This window comes from Schistocerca americana, chromosome 3 (assembly GCF_021461395.2).
Source record: "Schistocerca americana isolate TAMUIC-IGC-003095 chromosome 3, iqSchAmer2.1, whole genome shotgun sequence".
NCBI classification, from domain to species: domain Eukaryota; kingdom Metazoa; phylum Arthropoda; class Insecta; order Orthoptera; family Acrididae; genus Schistocerca; species Schistocerca americana.
The window spans coordinates 335,184,509-335,208,360 of NC_060121.1; the positions used below are offsets into that span (position 1 = coordinate 335,184,509).

Here is a 23,852-nt window from a genome sequence, read left to right on the forward strand (position 1 = left end):
CAGACTTTGTTTTACCTTCTTTTCGGGTGTTCAAAATTTTGATCAGAACCCATGTGAAAAATTTGTATCAAGCAACCGACAGACAGAAAGCAAGGAATGGGGTATACTTGTGAATAAAACGTTTACTCAAAGCCTTTCTGAGAGTAACTGGAGCATATCGGGTGTTGTTAATGGCTAATGTTACCAACAGAAGTATTTCTCATAGCTCTCTCTCTCTTTGTGAATTTGCGCCTGACGTTATTCTATATAATGTGGACTGTAACCTTGCAAGGACTCCTTTCCTGTGTGTCTAATGGGATACGAAGAATTTTGTGGTAAAGAACTAAGTAACTGTCATTTCACTCTAAGTGGTCACTCGATCGAAGAAATGACGCAGTCACTTTATACGTAATGTGGTTAGTACCAGCGTGGTGTAATGACAATTACAGTAAATTTCTACGATGGGCAGTATTCGAGGTGAGTATGAAAAGTAATGAGACTGATTTTTTATTTACCAAATCTTCTTTTTTTTTTTCAAGCAACAATATTGTCCCCTTCAAAGTAGTTCCTTTCGGCAGTTAAACGGCGGCGGAGTCGCTCTTCCCAGCCTTGGTAGCAGCGCTGAAAGTCTTCAGCTGATAAAGAGTCTTTAACACGTTAGTGACATTCTTTTGAATGTCCTCCAATGTCTCAAAACGTCGTCGAATTACAACATATTTCAATTTCGTAAAAAGGGAAAAGTCAGAATGACTCTGATAAGTGAAGAGCGGCGCTGCGGAACACCAAAAACATGGTTTAAATGGCTCTGAGCTCTATGGGACTTAACTTCTGTGGTCATCAGTCCCCTAGAACTTAGAACTACTTAAACCTAACTAACCTAAGGACATCACACACATCCATTCCCGAGGCAGGATTCGAACCTGCGACCGTAGCAGTCGCGCGGTTCCGGACTGAGCGCCTTAACCGCGAGACCACCGCGGCCGGCGCGGAACAACAGGTACGCCTTTTGGGATCGAAAATTCCGTGATGGAAGTGTCCTTGTGACATGGGGCGGTGTCACGATGCAGCATCCACTTGCCTGCAGTGTCCGTACTCACTCGATTCACTCATTTCCCAAGCCTTTCAAGGATATCTTGTTCCTCCAGCACGAAGTGTCAACCAATTTTTGAAACTGAATTTTTGAATTCAAATTCTTTAATTTGATGGTCTCCCTGAGCGAGGTTCATCTTCAACCTGCTCCAAAACTGATTTGTGCCAGCGAAAAACTAGTGTTCTTGAGAAGGAATGTTCCCCACAGTCCTCTTTCAATTTTTCAAAGGACGCAATCGCATGTTCTTCACTTTTAACACGAAAATTGATGGCATAACGTTGTTCTAAATTCCGCTGTTCCATTTTCGTAACTCACAACAAAAACTCAACTTCGCTGGTGGCGTTGTACACAGCCCCGTGATGGTTGTACGGAGCTGAAGCGAGGAATGAACATCTGGAAGGGATGAACAAACCACTATGAAGTACATGGTAGAGGGTACTCACAGCAGTATAGAACCACATATTATGGTTTCTAGTCCCCTCTGGGGAGCGGAACGCATGCTTAAATGCTTCTGTGTGTGTTGCAGTTGGTCTAATGAGTTAGGGGTCTCTATGGGAATGATCAACAGGGGAACGACGAATAGCTCAAGATTTTTTGCTTAACACTGGTTTCGAAACTTTGTAAGAAGGGTTTCGCGGAGTGCTTAGAGTATATCTTAAGCATCTGCCAATTCAGGTTTCACGGTATGTTAGTGACGCTCTAACGCGAGTCAACAAACATGCAAACATTCGTGCTGCCCATCGTTCGCCACGTTCAGTAAATGTCCTATTAGTACCGTTCGGTGTGTATTATTTAGGAATATTCCAATATGGGAACCACAATTTATTTATAAAAAATCTCCTTTGTAGATTGACTGCATTTTCCCAGTATCATGGGAGTGAACTCGAGTCTGTCAACCACCTTACCAACAACTGAGTCTACGTGATAATTCCATTTCATGTACCTACAAACTGTTACATACAGGTATTTATTTTCGTTGACTGATTCCAACTGTCACTCGCTGATCTTGTAATCATAGGATACTATTATTTTGAAATTGGTGTCGTGCACAGTTTTATATTTTTTTCAACACTTTAAACGAGTTGTCAATCTTTGCACCAATATAATTCGGGATCTCACTAGGTATTATGCAGCTTGTTTCACATATTCAGCGTACAGGGGATAGGCAAAACAATTTGAACACCTGTACTTACTTGGGAATGGTTTATTAATAAGGCTTAGGAACACCATTTGTGTGTATAACAGCTGCGATTCTGGCATTTAATGGTTGTATAGTCTCGAGTGGAATGTTACGCCGCTCTTCGATCAGAACCTCTTGCAACTCCTGTAGAATTACAAAATAAAATTCTATGTACCGACTTGACAGGAAATCCTAGGAAGTTCTGTTCTTGCGTTAAATCAGTAAGTGGATCGAAACAGCATATACAGACATTCTGGGAAGATAATGGCATTGAAACAGAGGATGACACGCTTAAAACGGAAATACTAAACACCTTTTTCCAAAGCTGTTTCACAGAGGAAGACAGCACTGCAGTTCCTTCTCTAAATCCTCGCACGAACGAAAAAATGGCTGACATCGAAATAAGCGTCCAAGGAATAGAAAAACAACTGAAATCACTCAACAGAGGAAAGTCCACTGGACCTGATATACCAATTCGATTCTACACTGAGTACGCGAGAGAACTTGCCCCCCCCCCCTTCTAACAGCCGTGTACCGCAAGTCTCTAGAGGAACGGAAGGTTCCAAATGATTGGAAAAGAACACAGGTAGTCTCAGTCTTCAAGAAGGGTGGTCGAGCAGATGCGCAAAACTATAGACCTATATCTCTGACGTCGATCTGTTGTAGAATTTTAGAACATGTTTTTTGCTCGCTTATCATGTCATTTCTGGAAACCCAGAATCTACTCTGTAGGAATCAACATGGATTCCGGAAACAGCGATCGTGTGAGTCCCAACTCGCTTTATTTGTTCATGAGACCCAGAAAATATTAGATACAGGCTCCCAGGTAGATGCCTTTTTCCTTGACTTCCGGAAGGCGTTCGATACAGTTCCGCACTGTCGCCTGATATACAAAGTAAGAGCCTACGGAATATCAGACCAGCTGTGTGGCTGCATTGAAGAGTTTTTGGCAAACAGAACACAGCTTGTTGTTCTCAATGGAGAGACGTCTACAGACGTTAAAGTAACCTCTGGCGTGCCACAGGGGAGTGTTATTGGACCATTACTTATCGCAATATATATAAAAGACCTAGTAGATAGTGTCGGAAGTTCCATGCGGCTTTTCACGGATGATGCTGTAGTATACAGAGAAGTTGCAGCACTAGAAAATTGAGCGAAATGCAGGAAGATCTGCAGCGGATAGGCACTTGGTGCAGGGAGTGGCAAATGGCCCTTAACATAGACAAATTTAAAGTATTGCGGATACATAGAAAGAAGGATCCTTTATTATATGATTATATGATAGCGGAACAAACACTGGTAGCAGTTACTTCTGTAAAATATCTGGGAGTATGCGTAAGGAACTATTTGAAGTGGAATGATCATAAAAAATTAATTGTTGGTAAGGCGGGTGCCAGGTTGAGATTCATTGGGAGAGTCCTAAGAAAATGTAGTCCATCAACAAAGGAGGTGGCTTACAAAACACTCGTTCGACCTATACTTGAGTATTTCTCATCAGTGTGGGATCCATACCAGGTCGGGTTGACAGAGGAGATAGAGAAGATCCAAAGAAGAGCGGCGCGTTTCGTCACAGGATTATTTGGTAAGCGTGATAGCGTTACGGAGATGTTTAGCAAACTCAAGTGGCAGACTGTGCAAGAGAGGCGCTCTGCATCGCGGTGTAGCTTGCTGTCCAGGTTACGAGAGGGTGCGTTTCTGAATGAGGTGTCGAATATATTGCTTCCCCCTACTTATATCTCCCGAGGAGATCACGAATGTAAAATTAGAGAGATTCGAGCGCGCACGAAGGCTTTTCGGCAGTCGTTCTTCCCGCGAACCAGGAAAGGGAGGTAATGACAGTGGCACGTAAAGTGCCCTGCGCCACACACCGTTGGGTGCCTTGCGGAGTGTAAATGTAGATGTAGATGTAGTGACGACGCAGGTGGAAATCTGCTCCGGAGGCTGCTCTCCAATTCCGCCAACAAGGGTTTGATAATGTTCAAGTTCAAGGACTCTGGTGGCCAGGGAAGAGACTGCATATCAGTTCTCATACCACGATTTTACTGTCCCGACTGTGTGAATAGGTGCATTATCGTCCTGAAATATGGCATTATTGTTGGGGAGCAACATTTGAATCGTGGGGTGCACCTGATCACCTAAAATGTTCACATAATCGTTGGCTGTAACACGGCCTTTTGAGAGTTATTATGGGACCAGTAGAAGACAATGAAATGGCTACCCACAGCATCACAATTCCACCTCCATGCTTAACCGATGGAATCAAGCAGTCAGGATTGTAGGCTTCTTTTGACGTTCACCAAACGTAAACCCGGCCCGATGTTGGAAAAAACTAAAATTTTGACTCGTAGGACAGTATGACGTGTTTCCACTGATCAGCCGTCCAGGATTTATGCTTCTGACACCATGTTTTAAGCTTCTTTACGTTGGTTGTAGTCAATAACCGTTTCGGTGTAGCAGCTTTTCAATGAATATTCGCTTTATGAATTTCTCAGCGGACAGTGTCGATAGATACGGAGTCTCGAACACGGCTGTTGAGCTCTGCAATCACTTTAGCCGCTGTAGCTTTGTGTTGTTCTGACACAATTCGTGTTAGCGTACGACAGTCTCTGTCATTTAGTTTTGATTTGCGCCCACTATTACGTTTACACGATGATCTCTTTCCGTGTTTTGTGTAGGCTGGCATGACTGTTGAAACAATTGCTCTTGAAACATTCAATAAGTTGGCTGTCTTGGTTACTGATGCTCCAGTTAATAGGGCCCCCAAAATCTGCCCTCTTTGGAACTCTGTTAGGTCTTTCATTGCAAGTTGACCTCGGCCTCTAAATGCAGATACGTTGTGTGCACTACTCGTAAACAACCTGCACCGATGCCTAGTCCGTACTGAACACGCACAGTTCAGTGCAACACGTGCCTTACCTCTGTTGTTGACCATCAGACACAACCACCCACTGTTCACATTATTTTGCCCATCCCCTGTAGTTAGCCGACCCATATGCAAGAAGCTTGAGATTGCTGTGTTATCTGGCAGGTGATTCACAAGAAACATGAACAACACAGGTCCCAACACTGTTCTCTGCGGCACGCCACAAGTAATATCTGTGTTTGTCGCTGGTTCTACATCCAAGACAACATGCTGCGTCGTTCCTACTAAGAAATCTCAATTCACGCAAAACTTTTGGTTCATACCCGATACACAGTACTTTCGTTAACGATCGTTGGTGTGGTATCGTCTCAAATGCTTTTTCAGAATCATGGAAGTCTGTCATGTTCCATGGCATTCGGAATATCATGTCAGAAAAGCCTAAGTTGGGTTTCGCATGTTCGATGCTTTAAGAATCTGTGTGGTTGTCAATGAGGAAGTCAATCTGTTCGATATACTTCAGAGCCTCAGATCAGTTACTATGGGCTAAATAAATTTAAGCGTCCAGGTCTTGGCATTTTCTGTTTGTTCAATTCAGCTTTTATCTGAAGACATTGTAGATAAAATACATATTATTACTACAGGAAAATGGTTACTAGAATGAATCTTTGATCATAGTGAAATTCTGTCAGTAAAACTCTTTTTGTATGTTACATTATTTTCTAGTATTTTTTGGCTACTGCCACCACGACCTCTTGTAATTAAAAACAAAAATGATACAAAAACGAAAAGTTATGCGCACAAATTAGCAATCAACAACATAAAATCTCAACCAGCAAATGCACTTCTGATGAAATAAAGTTTGATATCAACGTGTACCAATGATAAAATAGGGTGCCAACTGCTGGCTCAACTAGTAAATTGAAATAAAATCAAACTAACGAAAATATAATGACATGAAATACTAGTGAAACGTGGTTCTCTTCTTTCTTTTGCGTCGTCACTATTCTGATCATTTTCACATGCCCGGCCACGACTTCCTGTTGTTCCACAGCAGAGAAATGTGTAGCAAATGAATGTCTGAGCTGGGCCCAGACTCGACCTCAATTGCTTTCTGTTCGGAAGCAGTCGCCTTAACTGTTGAGGTACCTGAACACACGACTCCATGTCAACTTTCACGATTCCATTCGTGATATTCGAGTACTACAGGAAATAACACCAATGGAAGATTTGATTTAGCAAAGGATATGGTATTGAGAGGGGAGGGGGTTAATGTTGGTTGGTGTTTAACCGGTTTCTGGCTGGTTGGGGGGACATTAACGAAATTTCAAAACTCTGAAAAAAACCTTATGAAGTCAAAGGTTCTCAAGACAACGTAACTACGTTTGGAACATTTGTTAAAATATTTTATGTGCATACACAAATATGTTTTAATTTTTATCGGTGTTATAGGTTTTTATTTATAAACAACTGAAATTTTTAACAAAGTGAGTACAAATATTCATTTTTGAAAAGTGTTTCAGAACTAAATTAATACTTTTTGTACAAAATTTGATATACCATTATTACAAATATCTGTGTAATAGAATTTTGATCTCTTATTTTGCTGGATTTTTACAGCTCTCCAAATATCTGTAAAAAAAAAAAACCAATTTTAGGGTTTCTCTCTTACATTTCCATTGTATTAAATGAAAATTCCTTTCAGAGAATATTTCACAATAGTATTGACTAGCTTAATGCCAAATTTAAGTACTCTAACGTTAATGATTTCTGAGGAAAAGGTACATAAACTTTTTAAAATGTAAGTTACGGGAAACCTGACTCAAAGATTTGAAAGTTTTTATATATGGCCTTGCCCTCTGTGAGTGAATTAATGCAAACCATATGCATACTACTTTTCATCCTCAAGGAATCTTTTCTCTGATTTTCTTCCTTGAATAATCTGATTTCAAAATGAGTGCCGCGCGGGATTAGCCGTGTGGTCTGAGGCGCTGCAGTCATGGACTGTGCGGCTGGTCCCGGGGGAGGTTCGAGTCCTCCCTCGGGCATGGGTGTGTTTGCTTGTCCTTAGGATAATTTAGGTTAAGTAGTGTGTAAGCTTAGGGACTGATGACCTTAGTAGTTAACTCCCATAAGATTTCACACACATTTGAACATTTCAAAATCAGTAGCAAAAATGTCAGCTGCAGAAATTCTCCTGTTAGAGATTTCCTTCAATATCGATAATGTGAAAGCTCCCGTATCAAACCCTAGCCTCTGCGTTGAGAAAATTGCTCAGTGTTCCTACGCAACTGGTACAAGAACCAAGGGGACACACTAGGAATGGAACACCAAATTGAGAAGTGCTTGGATTAGAAGCAGTGTGAGGGGATGTAGGCTTTCTCCCTCACTGTTCCACCTTTGGGCTCCTATATCAAGGACTAAATGGCATGAATAAACCAAATATTCAGCAGCAGAGGCATACCAGGGTGATCCTGCGACCTGGCACAACTACCTAAGCTGCAGCCTACCTCCTTCCCCTTCCCCCCCCCCCCCATCCACACCTACCCCATAAAACTGCCTTTATGCAATTTTTTACGCAGTTTTACAAATTGTATAATTAGGTTTAATATAATGAAGCAATATTGAAAAACGTATCTAACTGGACAACATTGCTGAAAAGTGTTGCACACAATAAAATGAATGTGTCGTTGTAGTAAATAAAAGGCAAACTGTATAAACTTTCTAAAGAAATTTAAATAAAAATGAAATCTGTATCTTATTGTTTATGGGTTTATCGGTTTACTGGTTGCAGAACGGTGATTAATAAATAACAAATTTCCTTTGCTGCTCATAAATTACTAATAAAGCAGAAATTAATAATTGGAAGTAAAAGAAGAAGGGCTATAATTAAAAACTGCCACAATATCCCTTTCCAGGAACTGTGTTTTTACTATAATTTAATTTGGATTTCCGCGTTTTGAGTGAAGCAAACGCGTTAGCTACATCGTTTAAATCAAGTTTATCAACTTTGTTGTGCTGTATCGAGAATGCAGCTAACTCTGACAATCTGATCTCAGCATACACGACCTTAAGTATGTTTCTATCATTAATTTGTCGAAACTGCGTTTACAATATGCTCCGGTCACCGCCACTGTCATACTATTTCGTTGTTTTGGTAAGTATCCTTCACGCCATACGTTGAAAAACAAGACATTCGGAATACCCACAAGCCAAGCTGTGTCAATGCTCTTAATCAGCTTCTTCACGTGCAACTCTAAAGCAGTTACTTCATTAACTAGATCTGTCGTATCAATGTCTCTGGCATATGTTGCACCAAAATCAATGGCACATTTTCTGCAATAAGATATAGAGATTTCATTTAAGGCCTTTCTTGACAAGAAATTACAGTCAGATGGAATTGTGAGATAAGCATGAGATCTGTCAGTTTCACCTATGCTCTACGAAATGCTTGAAACGCTTTAGCTCAAAAAGTCTGTCCATTCCATAGGCGCCATTGATTGCTCAAAGAGCATATTTGCTTTATCATCTCTTCACCGACCTTTGAGTTCCTATAACATCCCAGCGATGTTGTTGAACGGAGCCAGGTGAAAAGGCGTCAGCTGTGGGAACAAAGTGCACTGTTGCCACATAAACCATGTTAACGGTAGACGCCTCTTAGGTTGTCAGTAGCCGTTTCCTTATGATGCTGCTTAGACGAAATGACACTATGACGACAGCGTGCGTTTACAGTCGCAGTCTGAGGGGAAAACTGCTTCTCAAAGCCAGAAGGTAGGAACACAAAAGGTAGGAGACTCTCATGTATCCCCTCCAGTTAATTCTTAAATCTTCCTTCTTTATTGTCATCTTTACTAGTCAATTTTTATGTCCGACCTGTGTCTGTTAACTTGGCAGAGATCTATCTTACCGTCGCCACAGGACAGTACCGTTGAATTCGATGTTAATGGATAGGACCTGTTGAATGGAATGGACAATCTAATGAGCACAAAATATGGATTGAGAGTAGGACTCAATTAAAGAAAGACTAAAGCACTGAAAAATAGCATAAATGGAGAACGTTGGAGCAGAGGAAGTTAAGCAACTTTTCTGCCTTCGAACCAGACTGATACAAGATGGACGTAGCAAGGATTATATAAGAAGCAGACTAATGCAATCGAAGAGGGTATTCCTAGCTAAAATAAGTCTGCTTAAATCAAATATAGGCCTTAACTTGAGGAATAAAAATCTTGCACGTATGTATAGTATTAATTATGGGCTGTGGGAAAACCGGAAAGAAGACTATCGAGACGCCTGAGATGTGGTGTACAGAGAAATTCTGCAGATTAAGTGGACCAAGAATAAACCCCTTCAGTGAGAGCTCGCAAGTTCAATCTTTAGTAAGGCTGATTTGCAAGTGTTGTGGCAACAACTATGACAGGAAAAATATTAGCTGCTAATGGTTCAAATGGCTCTGAGCACTATGGGACTTAACATCTATGGTCATCAGTCCCCTAGAACTTAGAACTACTGAAACCAAACTAACCTAAGGACTAGCTGCTAATGACTCACCATATGCATAAGGAGTGCAACAGAAAATTTGTGTCCGGCAGGTGCAGAGACACATCCTTCTATGAGTTGTATGCATTACACTTCACAAAATGGACATCGTCGACATTCAAGAACTGCTCAAAATAACCAAGAACTTGCAGCATGAATAACAAATAAAAAATGGCGTGTGTAGTGATCAGTAAGATTCGCACCACCAAGATCGAAGGCGAACTCCTCCGAAGATACAAACTGTGCGGGACATTCAAATCGGTATGCACTCTTAAAGAATGCATACGGTATCGTAGTGGTGTAACTGGGTGATAAGAGCTGACGGGTTGTGATGGCAGGCCAGGCTGTCGTGGGGCTTATGATGAAACTGGGTATCCCTTAAAGAGTAGCTGCTGTTTCGTATGTAGGGTAAAAACAAACACCCAAGGCCTGAAAACGTCCGGTGCTTTCAGGTGGTGTGAACTGCAATGTCAAACGCTTGTCAGGAGGGATAGTTTTGCTCCAAAGGAGTATGGTTTTTATACACAGACCAGGAATCCAGCAAAAGTAAGTTAATTTGACCGACTACTGCTTAGAAACAGTGCTCATACCATAGTTGTAGTTCTCTTACACCCATTTTCCCACTCTTGTTTGCTATGGCGTAAATATTCCCTACTGCCCTTGCAAGATCATGCACATGAGAAAGAACTTCAGGGGACAGAACACTTCCAACTTCTCGCAGTGCAATGAACAACTTTCGTGCCAATTTACCACCCAAATTAACAGTTAGCATAATTGTTTACACATACGTTAATGCATTGATGTTAGTTGATCTTGACACAGTTCTCTTGGTTCCTCTAATTTCCAGAGTTCCTTTCATATGCATTTCCTCTACAGATACCGATTGGTCGGAGTTGAAAACAAATTCCTTATTAACTGAAAGGATAAGTTTGTTTATCTCATCTACCAATTTTAGGGTCGATTCCATAGTGGACCTTTTCCACCCTTGAACATCCGTAGCTTCTCTTATGTACCACACGACCATATTGCTGTGGACTTATTCGAAGCATATACGAGGACCATACATTCCACTGATTCATCTTGCAATAACGCTGATATTTCATCTTCTGCTTCTTTTTCACTGTGCGCAATTCCTTGGGTCAATTTCTTACGAAATTATTGTTACAGAAAAATAAAAGTTAGGTTTTGATGTTTGCAGACGAGACGTTGTAGATAGGTAGCAGAATAGCTGCCAAAATAAATGTCCAATAGCGACATGTAAGGTATGTAAACTAACGCATACCTCCACACTTTTCGCCAATTTAGTTGTAAATAGAACTTTTACATAATGTTATTGACAACACACAGTGCATCAGGTCGTTAATACATATCTCAGGCGTGAACTATGAAAATATGATGTATAATATTTTACAACAATTATTCATTCACAATTGTAAATATTATGTACCAAAAGGTTCGCTAAATGTTGATATGTAAGAACAATTTTACAGTTAGAAAATAATAAAGAACCCACTGAAGATAGCCCAGTGAGGGCTGAAACATTCTAGGTGAAACAAAATAGAAAAAAAAGATGTCTTGCATAAGGCGGAATTCCTCGTTCAATAAGAATGATTTTTCTGGGTTGTGCTGGTGCATTCTGTTCCTGCGTGTTTCTCATAATTATAGAGTACCGGTAAAGTGCTGCAAAAAGTTGTAACAAATAAGTTCTGTCGTGGAGAAACAGTTGTTCAGACACATGTCAAAAATGTTTCCTCTTACATGTTTAAGAAACGTATATATAATGTCAAGTCGTAACCTTTTCTTTTGCTCTATAAAGATAGTGAAAAATGGCCGAAAGAGGGAAGAAACGTCTAGGAGCCGAGCCACTTATTAAGGCTAACAGCTTGTAAATTGCAGCGACTGTCACCTTGGATGGTTCATTAAGCACTATAAAATTTCTCCATGAAGCTCGAGTCTTTTGTGGGAGACATAAAAAGAAGGGCATATTTTTGGGAATTGTTCGAGCTGTTGGTTGTTGAGAACTAGTCAATACCGACTATTCATAAGCATGTATCACAGATAAGTATGAATATATTCTATTCTCCGATATCACACCAAAATAGCTTTTAAGCTTTTTACGGTGTTAACAATTGACCACTAAGATTATATTCTCAAGGTGAACAATTTCCACGAAAATATGATGATGTCTCCAACAACAATTTCAGATGACACACAATAATTTGATTGATCGAACGGAGATATACTATCAACAATGATTTCTTTTTGTCAACAGAGCAAATCCAAGTAGCCCTTAAACTTTGACAGCAGGTGGATCTTACATTGGAAACTTAGTTGCCTCGAAACAAACAAAATTTGTTAGCCATGGATGGATGAACACAGGGGATCACATGAGTGACATCCGTGATGGTAAGTGCTATTCTTTAAAACGAATTAGTGTACATCACATACATCCAAATCTACAAAGTCAGTGGACATGTCATACATAATTCCAATCATTAAAAGTAAATATTAGTTACAGGTTACAGAAATATTATCATCTACAGTCACTGGAATATTTTAATGTCGCATGTCAGGTATCTACAGTGAAAGAAGTTCTTCAGCCTACTGCTTAAATATGTTATGGTTGAAACGAATATAAGAAATCTTTATTGAATTAGTAAACATAACCAAATATACTAATGGGAATACCACTGATTTGTTGTGGCTTATCTGACAAATCCTTTTCAATTGGTATGACTGCAATGTTCATGGTCAGCTTGAAACAAAATAAATTTATCCCTCACTTCAAACACACAAACTTAAATTCATCAGTTTCAAGTATCAAGCTACAATAGCAAACTGTGCTTAAGAGAGGTATGTCAGCAATGTGAACCACATTCTTTGCTTTTCCCTATGCTGCACTAGCCAAAAATCCTCTTACAATAGGTGTAGTCATGTTACAAAAATTTAACGCTCATGCAGCTTCTACAGATCACACATTAACACCGGCGAAAGCATGCTGTGATAACAAACATTAAAATCGACTTAGAAGAAAAATGAAATTAAGAGAAAGAAAAGTGAATCGACGAGACGGAGGAGAAAAGAAGTTGTGCTTCTGAAGACTAAGCTGTGCAGAAATTTTTCTCCTTTGTCATTCCAGGAAAATTCTACAGCTCTATAGCTCCATGCAGTCTTACGTTCTTTGATATGGACATTAATAGTACGAGCCAGGTGATTCAGTTTATAGGTTGTGTAAATTACAGAGAATTAACAGAATTTCACAAACTATAATTCATTTTACAAGTTATGAGACAAATATCAAAACTGCCATTAATATGGAAGACTTTGTTGTAAAATCCAGCATGAAATATGTATATGAGGGTAAATCAATATTATCAATCAGAAGAGGTGCTGAATAAGAAAGCACACATAGAGTCGATGACAAAATAGTAAGCTTTCAGAAAAGTCATTATTCAAAGCTACACAACTAACATGCAGTAGAACTGTTGTATTTTGACACTGCAACCTAACTGGACCAGGAGTTAATAGTTGCTGTGTGTGTGTGTGTGTGTGTGTGTGTGTGTGTGTGTGTGTGTGTGTGTGTGTGTTTGTTAGCTTTGCAGAAAAATGCTGTCCAGAATCTCAGAATTATGTTTCTTTGTTCTTCTATCTCTCTCCTCCTCATAACCACTTCTTTCTGGTGAGAAGTAATCTCGCTTTAATGAACATATTATGTAACAAATGTGGAGCTGTTAGACTGAAATGTTGTTATATATTTCCAGGAAACAAAACTAAAGTTGTTTAAAATATAACAAGACTTGTCAGTTACACACAGAAGAAAGTTACATGTGGCTTTGTGATATGTAATGCAGTTAACACTAAGTATTGTACATGATACTATCGCTGTCCCACAGGGCAGACATGGGAGAGTAGGACACGTTATTTTACATGTTTGTTCCTGTAACAGAGAAATGATCTATTTCTTGAGTTAAGTAAATAATACTTACTTTGTCCCCATTACAACTCTTTCCTTACAGGGTATAATGGAATCTCAGAATAAGATAAGGAATACTTTTTGTACTTGATAAATCTAAACTTGTATATGTATTGCATTATTTTGACGCTTGGCTGCGTGGAGGGCAACTTCTGTTACGTCTCTCAAATTGAAATGACTGCATAATTTCCATCCCACTTGCATAATTAGCTTCTTGTATTTTACCATTGCTATAACTCAGAGTCCTTAGTTCTGTAATGCCGGGCAGAATAAGAGAGCTTTATTTGCATAATTTTCAGGCTGGTTACGAGCTGGAGATTACAATGTGATTGTCATAGACTGGTCAGTCCATGCAGGAAACTGGAATTACGCTCAGGCAAAAGCTGCTGTAGCAGGAGTTGGAGAAGTAGTGGCAACTTTCATCGACTGGCTTGCTTCTCTTGGAGCCAGCACCAATAACATGCAGCTTGTAGGACATAGCCTAGGTGCACACGTCTGTGGTGTTGCAGGCAATCGTGTTACTGCAGGAAGACTAAACAGAATAACAGGTAGGGTGTTATTTTAAGTCACTTTGTTAAACGCATCAATAACGCCAGATATAGCTTATACTTCTGCTGTTCTATCACAGATTCATTAACTTCCTGCCTCTTATTTGTCTGTTGAATCAGTTTTCTGAATTTTTCATAGTTCAGTTTGTTATCTATATTATCTCTTTACACATTTTCGTTTCTGCTTTTCTCGTTATAGTCCTGAAGGATGTTGTTTATTTACAAAACCTAATTCATGTCATTATTTTATGTTTCATTGATAAGAAGATCATACAAATATAGTCTCTATTCGTTATGCTTTTACTTCGTATGAAAATATTTAGTACTGACATCATGGCTGTTCATCTATTTCTTGCAAGAGGAACAACCGCTTCTGGACCATGTATTTCAAGGAATATTGATGATAACTTTCATGTTTGTTTTGACTGTCGTTGTCTTTGATCACAATCTTGGATTATTGTAACGTTCTTAAATGACATGAATCCGTAATTTTAACTCAGCTAAACTTTTAAGTTACTGCAATATTTTTTATTGCGAATTCACTTTCTTGCACTCTTGATATATGAGACATGATTGACATACATTAATGATGGTGATATTCTGATGGTTTAATTTCATAGTCAATAAACGGAAAATGACCTGCAGAATCAAAAGAAAGCACTGAACCACGTAAGGTTAAAAGGAAACTTACAGAGTCACTGATACTCTCCATCCTTCAGTATGGTGTCCCTATTCTCCAAGGGATTTAATATGAGAGCTCACATCGGCTGGGACTGGCGATGAATGTGGGTGTACTACACATTTGTAATGTACGCTATTTCGACCATACTGCTCATGCCAATGAACAATTATCATGGCTATATGCCGATAGGCATAGAAATAATCATACCTTGTGTTTGCCGCATCATCTTCTCAATCATTGCTCTCCTTCCTATTTATCTTCACAACCCTTAACGCATCTATCTGAACGATAAAGTAGACATACTCTTTCCCATAAAAGTAAAAGCCTCACTATACCACTAGACAACACTGTCATGTTCTCTAAATCGTTATTTGTGTCAGAAACCCGCCATAGAACAATCTTCCTCAATACATTAGGGAAATTAAGATCCTTTGAAACTGCAGGTCCTAATATGGGCAGGCTAAATCAGCAATAAATCAATAAATAATAAATACTTCTTACTTCAGTCAAACATGATCATCAATTGTAATTAGAGTGTAGGGCAGAATTAAGTTAGTGCTGTACTCAAAATCGAAGTATTAATTCAGAGAAAATAAAAACTTTTCTATAAATAACTTCTCTTCCAGTTACCCATGTAATGTGGACAACTATTGATTCCGTGGAACAAAAATAATACATGAAATTAATGCGTGATTCACCGATGATTTATTTATTAATTTCAATGTACAGCAAGGCAATTTAATAATCTTAAATGTAACGCTTATGAAACTATTCCTCCCACAAAGAGCCAGTGACAAGATCCTAAGATCTTTGCTATATAAGCCAGTACGAATTTAGTTGCAGTAATAATTGTAAAGGAATAAGGAAAGAAAACAGCTATGAGTATACTGATACAAATGTATTGTCTCTTCTTGTCTATCAGAATTTAATTCCTCAAAAATCTGATTTTATCTCCACAGGCTTGGACCCAGCAGCACTATTCTTTGATTCAGAGCCCACCTCAAACCGTCTTGATGCAAGTGATGCTAGCTTTGTACAGGTGATACATACCAATGGTGGATATCTGGGGTGGTATGATCCTATGGGAACAGCTGATTTCTATCCAAATGGTGGAAAATGGCAGCCTGGTTGTGACTTTGATGTTACAGGTTAGTTATTAATGAAATTATGCACTTTAAGTCCTAATACCAAAGGTAGCAGTGGCTGAAGTGTTGACATGCAAGCTGTTTCATACCAACCAAATTGATTGTGTGGTAGATGATGATATATGACTTGGCCCGCATAAAGTTAATTTTTGTTTTTGGCATAAAAAAAGTAGGCAGAAGAGCTGCAGCTTTCACATTTCAGTTAACCAAAAAATTCATGTATGTGTAAAATTCCATTGTGAAATATGGTACTCTTTTTCAAACCTAATTATTTCAGACAAAACAGATCCTTACATTTTTAGAAGTATAGAGAATCTTTAGTACTACGTATCTCTATATATTACTAATTAAAGTTCCTTGCCACATTATTCACTCAGAATGTGGAGGCGAATCTCAGGAAGTACTGGTACAGTTCTCACTGACAACTAGACAGATTCATATGGAAGGTTTATGTATATAATATTCGTGTAGATTGGCTGAACTATAATGAATTAAAGTCCCTAACCACTTTTTCCTTTCTGTATGTGAAGCCTATCCTCATGAACTACTGTAAGGATTTTGATGCGGTTTTCACTAATAGATAGATTGATTCACAAGGAAGGTTTGTGTATGTAATCTATTAGCACTATGGCAGAGAGTCTTCCAGCCATAGGTAGTCAGTGCTGCCTATGCAAAGCCAGGTTGAGTCGCTAATTACAATATTATTTAATGGTCTTTCTATTAATTAAGATGTAGATATAGAGAAAAGCTTGTTCTTCAAATATTATGGTTTCTGTACAGCCAAAATGTTGCTAATAGATTGTTGCTGTCTTTTCTTTTTTAATCATTTCTTTATGATGTTTGCTCATGTGGCACATAATTCTGCCTGGTAATTCTTTATATACTAAAATGTTTATGTCAACCATTATAGTGAAAATTATATATATGTATTTATTCTACAAATCCACAGGTGCGTGTAGCCATGGTCGGTCAACTGAATTCTTTGCTGAGTCCATAACATCAGGAACAGGATTTAAGGCATACCAGTGTGGCAGCTGGAACGACTACAACGCTGGAAACTGTGCTAGCAACCCAACAGCTCTCATGGGAGAGACTGTCTCAACCAGGTACATTCAGTAATGTGTAACGTTGTTTAGTAAACGACTTAATTTAGGAACACTTGAATAATCTATACCAAAGTCTATCGAAAATTACTGCGTACATACTATTAGCTGCCAATGTACCGAAAGAAACTCTTCATCTCAGAATCAATAAACATTTTATTCAATTGCACAAAGAGTTATCTAACAACGAAACTAGATCAAGGCGTTTTACATGAGGGTAGAGCCGCCCCGATAACTAGAACGTTCAGTAGTCAAATATAACTCCGAAAATAGCTGACAACAGAACGAAAAACTCTTCTAAGAGTAAGGGAAAGAGCGTCACAGAATACAGCGCCTCTAGCGGCTGGCTCGAAAGCACTTTGACAGCGCCCCCAACTTAACGCTCAAAAACTACACAGCTTGCTCTACGCTATCGTGTCACTTCTGTCTGCTACATCAGCCTCCACCGGGAAAACGGAACGATGTCCAAAACTTCCTAGGGAAATGGACTGGTCGACCCGAAAGTGTTGTGTGTCCTGAGACCCTCGTATCGACGGTTGCTGGAGCTGGCGGTGACGAAGCATTTGGAACTGGGTCGGGATTGCGCTGCGTTGTCGGAATTTCTTCTTGAGAGAGCAATAAAGGCTTCACCTGGCCCAGTGAGGCAGTAGTGCTTTTGCCATAAACAAAGATATAGGGCTTGCAGTCTCCTCGTCGTACCACTTTATGCAGTCCTGAGTAAAGTGTTAGTTACTTTAGTTTGATGCCGTCAGAGCGTAGGTTTATGTGTATACTCTTATTAATGTCTGGGCGTTTGCTGAGGTCTGATGTGGGAGATGTGTTCCCTTCCCTGACAAATAAAATCACCATCTGTCAAGTTGGGTAGCTGCAAGGACTGTTAATACACGAACTCTCCTGACAGGCGTAACGTGTCACCGTACACAAGTCTGGCAGCTGAAGCGTCCAAATCCGGCTCGTAAGTGTCTCCCAGACCGAACAAACCCATTGGGAGGGTTGTTGTTCAACTTTCATCATGACACACCAGGCGTACTTTCAGTGACCAGTGCCAGTGTTCTATCAGCCCTTTGCTGGTGGGGTAACAATAGCTCATCATTCTATGATGATGAGTGCCACATAATTTAGTCATCTGTACAAACAGGTCGGTCTCTAACTGGCGTCCACGATCTACGTGACATGCGAAGGGCAGCCAAAACGTGACAACTAAGTAGGAGCAAAGGCATAAACTAAGGTCTCGCCACGATGTTGTCTACTGGTGCAGCTTCCGGGCAGTAAGTGAAACGATACACCATTGTTGGTAAATAACGTTGGCTGTTCCATGGATTCTAGAAGCCAATAACATCGATATGAACATGCGGTTGTATCAGGAAAGTTACCCACTAGCGCGCGAACATGTCCTTTGGTTTTGTTGCGTTGGCATTTAATATATGTCCGTTCCCAGTCTCGGCAGTCTTTCTTGACTCCTGGCCACACAAACTATTGGAGGCTAATCGTGTTGTCGCATGACCCCTGACGGTACAGTTTACATATGTTATCGAAAAGACACCACCGAACGCCGTATGTAGGAAAGGACGAGTTTTGCCACTGGACACGTCACCGGACAACTTGGCGTCGATGCCAGAAATCTCGAGCATCTGAGATTTTGATGATAATTTGGAGTCTTCAAGGAAGTCGTGCAGGTCGAGGTGAACAATTCACGTTATTTAATCGGACGCCATATGCGCGTGGCTTATGGTGTGGAAAGATATTAAATGCTTGGTCTCCAGTTGAGATCAGAATTATTTAATGACTTCGTAGATTGCTATAAGCTCTCTGTCATTGGCACTCTAATTCTGTTGAGACGGAGACTGCTAATGCGAGAAGAATGCTAGCGCTGCCCTGCTCCATTATGTTGTTCAACACTGTGTTGATAGCCGTCTGACCCGCGTCAGGTACTAGAGCCAATGATGCACTCGGTTCTGGGTGTGCGAGTAATGCCGCGTCCGCTAAACGCTCCTTCGTTGCTTAGAAAGTCGTGATTATTTCATCCGTCCAGGCAACTAGTGAGTTTCCCTTGCTCTTCTGGCCAGTGAGTGCCGCTCTTAAAGGCGCTTGTAACTCAGCCGCATGAGGTAGATTTTGGCAATAAAAACTGAAGACGCCAAGAAAGCGATACACTTCCTTGTAAGTCCTGTTCGGGTCATCTGCAGAATGACTTTAACTTTCTCTGGCAAGGGTAGTGAGCCCGACATGATCCTGTGGCCCAAAAAATCAGCTTGTGCCTGGCCGAAGACGCACTTGGCGGTGATTAGAACAACGCCATACAGTTCCAATTTTCTGAACACTTCAGTAAGACGCTGCTGATGTAGCAGTAGAGAATGTCATCGTAGCTGGTGTCTTACATGACTCTGCCACATCTCGCCGAAACCTGCAGCTGTTAACCCAATGACGCCATCAACAAGCCGCGTGTTCGCCATGTCGGGAAGCAGTTGATAGTGCGCCAAACAATCTGCGCCTATTATGGGTTCTGACGCATCTGCAACCATGAAATGCCACGTAAAGTCGCACCATAGTCCGAGGTCCAGGCTGATTCACAACGTTCCGTATGTCGATATAGTTGAATTGTTGGCGGCAGTCAAACGGAAGTGGGTGCATGGTCGCTTGATGTACTACTTCCTGTACAGGAACACGCATAGGTCAGAACCAGTATCTACGATCACTGACGAACAGGCGCTGAGACGACGCCTGGCAATCGGTTGACGCGCGTACATCCGTTTGCTGCTGTTTCCAACTTCTCCTAAGCGGCTGTCGTAGGTAGAGTGGTGATCACATCTTCAATCTCCGATGCGTATTTCTGAATCAGCGGGCTCGTACTGTGAACAAGGGTTGCAACGAGACTGAGGTGCCGACTTTAGAAAGTGCGGGCACGTAAACATGGTGTTGCTACGAGCGCCATCTAGTAGCCGCAGAAACAACTAGGCTACTGTACATTCAAAATTAGACACATGAAATTGTGATGCAGCTGATTCAGGCATAACGTAAGCATTAACAATAACAGAATGAATTTTCATATTTATCTGCTTTAAATAGAGATGCATTTTGTAACGTAAAAAACGTTAGTATGACATACAAGAAAACAGCAAAGATGTGACAGGAAAACAATATTTCGGTAAACTGCATGAGTAAATCTGAATCAAAGATGAAGCAATGGTTTTATACAGTCAAAAAAGTTTTTATTTCGCAGCTGCAGCTGTTCGTTGAGAATGAGGGCATCACGACGAGTGAGATGTTTGAAAAATCTCCAATTCGTCTAAGACATCTAACCTACGCCCCTTCTTTTCGGTATGCAGAAATTTGTTATCGCCTATGGCTTTAGGTACATGTCCAGTAATTAAGAGATGATCGGCAAAGGACGAATTTAGGGGACTGGTGCCGTTCTTTCTCAAAAGATGTTCTTTATATCTGATGGTGAAAGCACGTCCAGTTTGCCCTATATAATAGGAGGAGCAGGTATCGCAGATGATCTTATAAACGCCAGAACTTGCTGTAGGGGAGCCAATGGATTTCAAATTATGAATGAAGTTTCTCTTTAGATTATTATTAGTAGAGAAAGCAATATGGTAGTTGTATTTGTTGCGAATCATGCGCTGAATCTGATAGGAAATGGGTCCTATGAAAGGAATAGAAAAACGTTTTTTTGGGTTAATTTCAGTGCATGAGGTGTTCAGCGTGGTAGTTCTTGCAGTTTTCTTTTTTAGAATATCATCCACTATGTTAGGCGTATATTCATTATTGACTGCTATGGTTTTAAGTAAATTAATCTCCTCATTAAACTTTTCTGTTGAAAGTGGTATGGAGGTTGCTCGGTGGACGGCAGAGTGAAAAAAGGCCATTTTTTGAGACTGTGGATGAAAAGAGGAAGCAGGCACGATTTGGTCAGTATACGTTTCTTTTCGAAAAATATTGAAAGTGATGTTATTGTCTTCTACTGTCAGCGTCAAGTCTAAATAATGTAATTGGCGGTTTTCGTTTTCGAGTTCAATAGTGAAAGAAATTTTTTCACGGAGGTCGTTAAAAAGTTTAAATATATGATCAATTCTAACGGCGGGTCCGTTATAGATGACTAGAATATCGTCAACGTATCTTGTGTAAGAAAGGATGCCTAGTGAAGCGGCTGAGACACGGTTAAACAGCTTTTTTTCCAAGGAATTGATAAAGACGTCGGCAAGGATGCCGGCTAAAGGTTTGCTCATATCGAGCCCATCAGACTGCTGGCACAGTTGTCCGTTAAATTCAAAGTAGTTGTACTTGTCAACGACATTAATGAGATTCATTAAGTCGGTAATCTGTTCATCTGATAGATCTTTTTTAAATTGACGTAAGTTTTCTTCCCCAATGATGAGCGTCTCATGTACCGGGAAATTGGTATAAAGATTTTTAATATCTAAGGAAAAAAGCTTGGTGTCTGAACTGCATACTAAGTTTTTAATATTTTGGACCAAAACGTGGCTGTTAGGAACGGAATAATTATTTTCGTAAACGAAAGATTTTTTCAAAGTTTCGTGTAGAAATCGGGCCAAATCGTGATATGCGCTATTCATGCTGTTGGAGATTGGACGTATTGGATGACTAGGTTTATGAATTTTGAACTGGGACCGAAGTTTACGGGGTTGGGGATTCATATTGATGAGCAGTTTCTTTTGGAAAGCTTTTATAAGAAATTTAGCATTGTTAATGGCTGACCTTACTTCATTCTGTAATTTAGGAGTCGGATCATCATGCAGCTACGATATGTTGTTTTCACTGAAGAAATTTTCACGTTTAGAAATATACTCAGAAATATAAGCAATGACTAGACAACAACCTTTATCGGATTTAGTTATTAAAGCATTTGCTGTTTTAAGTTTATTATAAATTGAAGTTACAAAAATTCTGTCGTTATGTGTAGCATTAGACAAAGTAGCTGCATTTTTCTCTAGCATGCGGGTTACATCATACGCAATTCTGGCTTGAGAGCATTATCTATCTTATTATAATCGAGACCGATTTTTAAATCAACAAGCATATTTTCCCTTACATTTCTGTCTGACAGGTTAGGCCTGACATTGTATTTTAGTCCTTTTCGTAACAAGACTTTTTCATTCTCAGTAAAGACGATGTTGGTTTTATTTAAAATTCTTTCATGAAAGATGTGACTGCTTTTTTAAAATGTATTCTGAGGGCATTTTTCCTTAGAAAGCAGACAAAAAAGATTGCTGAGCTTCTTCTCGTGTTTCTGCATTATACCTATTTTACAAATCTCTAGATGTTCGTTAATTTGCGTCCACATGTCGTCAATATTAAAATTATAGTTTACACGATAAGTGTTTGTGATATTTAAGTACAAATGGTATGCTTCTTCGTTAAGACGGTCTTTTTTAGCGTACAGCTCTTTTATTCTATTACAAATAATATTCTTAATGATAGGTCTAAAGGACTTTGGATTTTTCTAATATACAGAAAAATTGATGTAGGCTTTTGTATAAATCTGGACAAGTCCCCTTTTTTCACACTGCTTGTTAAAACAGATAGTCATATTTGTATTCAAAATTTTCATTTTTAAGTCTTTATATTTAGAAGCAGCTTTAGATACCTGGGCAGGTAAGAAACGTAAAAAATCTTTGAACATAGCTGCTAAGGTTCAGTGACCATGTCAGAATTATATTGGAACAAATAAGCCCTCGGGAACAAATATTAAGTCAAAATTGACCTGGTTTCGACGCTACTATGAGCGTCGTCTTCGTAATTAGACTAACTGTTCTAAAACATATTCGGTATATAGTAAATTAATAAAATTAAAGTTTGTACTGACTGGAAAAGATGCAGTACTTACAAGTCACATATTAAAAAAGACCTGAGCCGGAAAGGTGACGTCATGAACAGTTGTGAGATGGCGAGCCCCTAAGGGCTGCTCGTACTGTGAACAAAGGTTGCAATCCTTGTTCACAGTACGAGCAGCCCTTATTATATGCGGTGAGGATCCGTTGGATTGTGGTTCTGTGTTTCCTTTCCTGTAACGTTATGGCTTGCAACTCTTGTTTACTTCACTGTTTTTTGTCCTCTGCAACGTGAAGTAGATCTTTACTCTGACAAACCAGTTATAAATTTCTATGTTGAGAACATACTCTCTGTGCATATTATAAATATTTTCGCATAATTAATAACTATTTCTTATATTTCAGTTATACTGTACAGATTTTCTTTTTTTTTTCAGCGCATCTGGAAGGTACTTTTTGGCAACTGCAAGCTCTTCACCTTATGCTCTTGGCTAGATGTTGTGTATTCTGCCCAGTGCATGGGATACATCCAAAACTTCTATATAAACCTGGAGCAGTAATCTTCATGTTGATTCAGTGTATAACTACCATTAAATAAAGAATTTTATTGGTATCACTCTGCAAAGACCCTTTACTTTCCTTCCACACAAAAGTGCTGGTTACACAATTTTAATTAAACAGACTCCCCAAACATACTTCTTTAAGAGTTGTGCTGGCTGTCTTTGCAAATCCAGTAATTGTATATTTTATTGTGCTGGTATGGCAGTATCAGAAAAATTAAAAACTATACAGGTCTCTGTATTTCTTCACCAACTGAAATAAACCAGACACCTAGATTACAGTCGAACTTCCCAAATCAAGCTAAAGTCTTATGAGAAACAGGAAGTTTTTGGCTTTGCACTGGTCATCAGCATCTGTTTCAATTCCTTCTAAACAGTTGGCAGTGTCAATACTGAGGAGTCAA

At 39.6% G+C, this 23,852-nt stretch overlaps 1 protein-coding gene across 1 annotated transcript; it reads left to right on the forward strand.

Moving 5' to 3' along the window:
• The first annotated feature begins 440 nt into the window (after positions 1 to 440).
• LOC124606068 (lipase member H-like) lies at positions 441 to 23,403 on the forward strand. The gene is made up of 5 exons (XM_047138031.1): positions 441 to 456; positions 13,918 to 14,166; positions 15,808 to 15,996; positions 16,943 to 17,099; positions 23,326 to 23,403. The coding sequence occupies exons 1-5, from the start codon at positions 441 to 443 to the stop codon at positions 23,381 to 23,383; spliced, it is 669 nt and encodes a 222-aa protein (XP_046993987.1). The 3' UTR covers positions 23,384 to 23,403.
• The last annotated feature ends 449 nt before the right edge of the window (positions 23,404 to 23,852 follow it).